This window comes from Bidens hawaiensis, unplaced genomic scaffold (genome assembly GCF_021521415.1).
Source record: "Bidens hawaiensis isolate Kalapana, Puna unplaced genomic scaffold, B.hawaiensis_p1.1 tig00076806_1, whole genome shotgun sequence".
NCBI lineage: Eukaryota > Viridiplantae > Streptophyta > Magnoliopsida > Asterales > Asteraceae > Bidens > Bidens hawaiensis.
Genome location: NW_027503243.1, coordinates 1 through 4,545, shown reverse-complemented (window position 1 = coordinate 4,545; position 4,545 = coordinate 1). Strand labels below are relative to the sequence as shown.

Sequence of the window (4,545 nt, the reverse complement as noted above, 5' to 3'; positions counted from 1 at the left end):
TTTTAGTGCTAGGAAATATCTAGAGTTTTAGGTTTTTCACTCCTTGCCTTGATAAATGTTATTATGCAAACTATAACAAATGGAGTTCTGGTTCAAGTGGTAAGCTTTGTTTGAGTTGTTGGGGTGGACGTTAGTTCGTAACCCACCCTTAACACTAACTTTTTAGAAAAAAACATTATCGCTATTTTATCGGAAATTTTTATACTTTCCGACAAAATAAATAAAAATATATATTATCAATTATAAAATAAAGGAATATTGTACATAATTGACGGAATAGCAAACAAGCTATAGAATTATATAAAATATACGAAAAAAGTATATACAACTCACACACTTATACGCGTACATACGTTAACGCATGCGCGCACACAATCAATCATATGCATACATATTCATACAGCAAATACATGCTCTATGGCTAAACATTGTGGAGTAACGTCGGGGCGCCACCACCATTCATGTTAGAGCCGTGTGCCACGTCAACCGACCCCCCCCCCCCCAGTTTTTCTACTAGCACACACACTTATACATATGCAATACTTTTAGACATACACATACACAACTGACACATATGCACACACACACATAGACACTCCTACACATACACACATGTACACATACATGCAATAACACATACACTTACACACATAAACACTCCTACACGTACATACACTAACACATATGCACAAACGCATACAAATATACATGCTTATAGCAGACGATCATTATACATATGCCTATACTCATACACATACATATAATAACACACGCACTAACACAAACAACAGTACGACACACACACATGTCATATACACATACACTACTAACGCATATGCATACACACACTCATACACATACAATCATTCCTACCATACGCATACACACTGCTACACGTACATACATTAACACATATTCACACACATGAACGCATATGCATATACAAATATGTATACACTTTATGTAAATAAAAATATAATTCATACTTATTAAATTTTTATTTTTTAATAGTGTGTTCATAACAATAATATTCTTTTATTACTAAAGTATTTAATTATTAATTTTATTTTAAATGATAAATTATGTTTTAGAAATTTATATAAAATATTATTACTTATAATTAATATGTTAATATACTAAAGTATTAAATTATTGCTACTAGTAAAATAATATATTTTTTCTTTTTTTTTAAATAATCGAGTAGATTTGTTGAAAGTTTAATAAAATAACTTAAATAAATTGTTCTAACATTTGTCGGAAAGTTAAATATTTCCGACCATGTTCCGATAAAAGTTAAAAAATTTTAAATTCTCATTTATTTTGTTGATTGATTAGATTTATAATTGTTCATAATAGATAAAAATAATAGTATTTATAACATTTGTCGAACAATTGTCGGAAGTCTTTTAATGTTTTCGACCAGTTTCCGACAAAACTTAAAAATATTATTATTTTTCTTATGTAACTTATTAGATTTTAGTTATTAAGATATAAATGGCAAATTTGTCGGTAAAATGTCGAAATCGTTTGAATATTACCGACAGAATTACGAGAAAATATAGTTTGTAGGTACTTTTTCGGATGATTGTCGGAAAAATCATTGTTAATTTTTCTACTTTTATTGTCGGAAACTTTCCGCTGATATGTGAGAAATTGCTTTTGTCGGTATTTTGTGGAAAAAATTTGTAGGAAACTTTCCCTTTTTCTAGTAGTGGTTGGTGCGGCACACATCTACCACGCAAGTAAGATCGGCGTCAAACACCACTAGACACCATGTTAAGTCGGGCGTCATCAAGAAGCCACGTCAAGGGAGCGGCGAGCCTCAATAAAACCCCATCACCATCATCACAATTTCTGAGTGTTTCTTATTGATCCAACCATGACCATCATCTCAATTAACAACTCCCCCCCCCCCCCCACACACACACACACCCCACCACCACCACGCAAGTAAGGTTGGCATCAAACACCACTACACACCATGTGAAGCCGGGCACCATCAAGAAGTCGCGCCAGGGAACGACGCCTCAATAACACAACATCATCATCATTATAGTTTATGAGTGTTTCTTATTGATCCAACCTAGACCGTCATCTCAATTAACCAAACACTCCTCTTATCCACCACACAAGTAAGCTCGGCATCAAACACCATTACACACCGACTATGTGAAGGCAGGCGCCATCAAGAAGCCACGCCAAGGGAGGGGGTCTCCATTACACATATCACAATTATTACAATTTATGAGTGTTTCTTATTAATCTAATTATTACGATTTATAGTTAATTAAAGTTCATTATCTTCGTGATAATGCCATAATGCTTTAACTAATTAAACTACGATACATAGATCACCATCCTTTCTCACACTTGATATGATCATCGCCACTTAATATGATTATAATTAGGCACAAGCCCTTCTCTACAATTTAGACTTTTAGTAAATAATTGTAAACTTTTGGGATGTATAAATATTTTTAACTATTTCATAAACATATGTTGGCAATAATTGATCACTGGTCAATCTAGTCCAAGGAAAAGTAAACGAAGACACGAAAAGAATTGAATTTTATAGTAACATAGGGTTACACTAGTCCCCTTTGGCTCATATAAATATAAATAGATATATGTGAACAAACACAAAAAGCCTAAAGTTGCCACACATGAGATGAGAGAGAGAGATAGAGAGATGATGGCTTTAGAAACACTTTCTTCCAATGAACTCCTCAACTTCATAATCTATGACACCATCTCTGCTACCCCTTTTACCTGCAATGACTCATCTGAAACTAATATTACCAACCCTTGTAGCAGCAGCTTCTTCTTCCACCTCCAAAATCAAAACTCTAATTCTAATTCCAATTCTAACCCTAACCCTAGTCTTTTATCTCAAGAACATTCAGTAGCAACAACCACTGCCAAGATATCAATGGCAGTTCAAGCTTACTGCAATAATAATAATAATATCCCAGAAAAGAGTTACAATATTAATAAAGATAAGAGTCAGAATTTAGGGGTGCAAAAGAAGAAGAGGAGAAGAAGACCTAGGGTTTGCAAGAACAAAGAAGAAGCTGAAACTCAAAGAATGACTCACATTGCCGTCGAGAGAAATCGCCGGAAACAGATGAATGAGCATCTTGCCGTCATGCGCTCACTAATGCCGGAATCTTACGTTCAGAGGGTTTGTTCTCTTTTTATTAATATTTTAATTATATCTAGATCCAAATCCTGTATTGAATATAGGGTTTGGATAAATCATAATTGTTTAATTGTTATTATAATGTTCTCAACATGAATCTGTAACTAATAAAAAAATATCTTGGGTTTGTGAGGATTTTTATTTTTAGATTTTAATTGATGGAAAATGAAAGAATCCAACTACAATAAAGGTGATGATAATTTTTTTATAAAGAATTATCCATTTTTTTTCAAGATTGTTTTGCATTATTTTATAAAGAATTTGGAATAATGTTTTTTTTGGTTCAATCCATAAACTAAATCGATTAATAATAAAAGAATCCTACTACAATAAAGGTGATGATAATTAGCGTGCAACAATATGTTTTTTCTTTAATTATGTTTTAAATTTTTTTTACTAATAAAATTATGTTTTATTTTGTATTTTGGCTAAAGCTTTAACTTCATGTAGCTTGTGAAGTTATGTAAATGTGAATGTTGTATTTTTTATTTTAATATTATTAAACTCAATCAATAATTTAAACAGCACAGTTTGCAACAGGATAAGCCAAAGTTTTAAATAGTTCTTTTTCTCTCTCTCATGGTACACTGGTACACAATCTTATAACACTGTGATTAACAGTGCTTGATCTCTATAAAGCTTTCTCTTCTTTTTAGAGATCCTTTTTCTTGTCAATTTGTCGGATGCAATGAAAAACAATAACACGCCAAACTGTTACAGTTTCACATGGTTGACTTAATTCTTATAATATAAAATTATTTTACTTAATTACAGTTACACAACTTTTGTTACTTATGTTATTTTCTAGGGTGACCAAGCTTCCATAGTTGGTGGTGCAATTGAATTTGTGAAGGAGCTTGAACATATGTTACAGTCTCTAGAAGCTAAAAAATTCATCTTGACACAACAAGAAGAAGAACAAGAAGATGAAGAACAAAGTTTAATAACAAACTTATCATCAACAATACCTCCATTTTCACAGTTTTTTTCTTACCCTCAATACACTTGCTCTCAAATTCCCAGCAAGCACACTTCAAAAAGCAAAGCAGCCATTGCAGACATTGAAGTTACTTTGATTGAAACGCATGCTAACCTTCGGGTCTTATCGCGAAAAAGACTTACTCAGTTGTACAAAATGGTGGCTTGTTTTCAAACACTTTATTTGTCCGTACTGCACCTCAATGTCACCACTTTGGACCCTTTGGTTCTCTATTCCATAAGTCTTAAGGTACTAATATTATACAAAAATGTGTTACATCGTTAATTAGTATCTATTCTTTTTCGATGCATGTTTGCATCATCATATACAAAAATTATAAAAATGGTACATGTATATATGGTTCATG

General features: G+C 32.4%; 1 protein-coding gene across 1 annotated transcript; it reads left to right on the top strand.

Moving 5' to 3' along the window:
• The first annotated feature begins 2,538 nt into the window (after window positions 1–2,538).
• On the top strand, window positions 2,539–4,524 carry LOC143606726 (transcription factor bHLH94-like). Its single transcript, XM_077082398.1, has 2 exons — window positions 2,539–3,181; window positions 4,008–4,524. The coding sequence occupies exons 1-2, from the start codon at window positions 2,669–2,671 to the stop codon at window positions 4,461–4,463; spliced, it is 969 nt and encodes a 322-aa protein (XP_076938513.1). The 5' UTR covers window positions 2,539–2,668; the 3' UTR covers window positions 4,464–4,524.
• The last annotated feature ends 21 nt before the right edge of the window (window positions 4,525–4,545 follow it).

Bases quoted from the DNA above. Each gene is read 5' to 3' on its own strand.
- LOC143606726 (XM_077082398.1), top strand. From the start codon at position 2,669: ATGAGAGAGAGAGATAGAGAGATGATGGCTTTAGAAACACTTTCTTCC. The intron at 3,182-4,007 runs GTTTGTTCTCTT...GTTATTTTCTAG, and splicing joins CGGAATCTTACGTTCAGAGG to GGTGACCAAGCTTCCATAGT.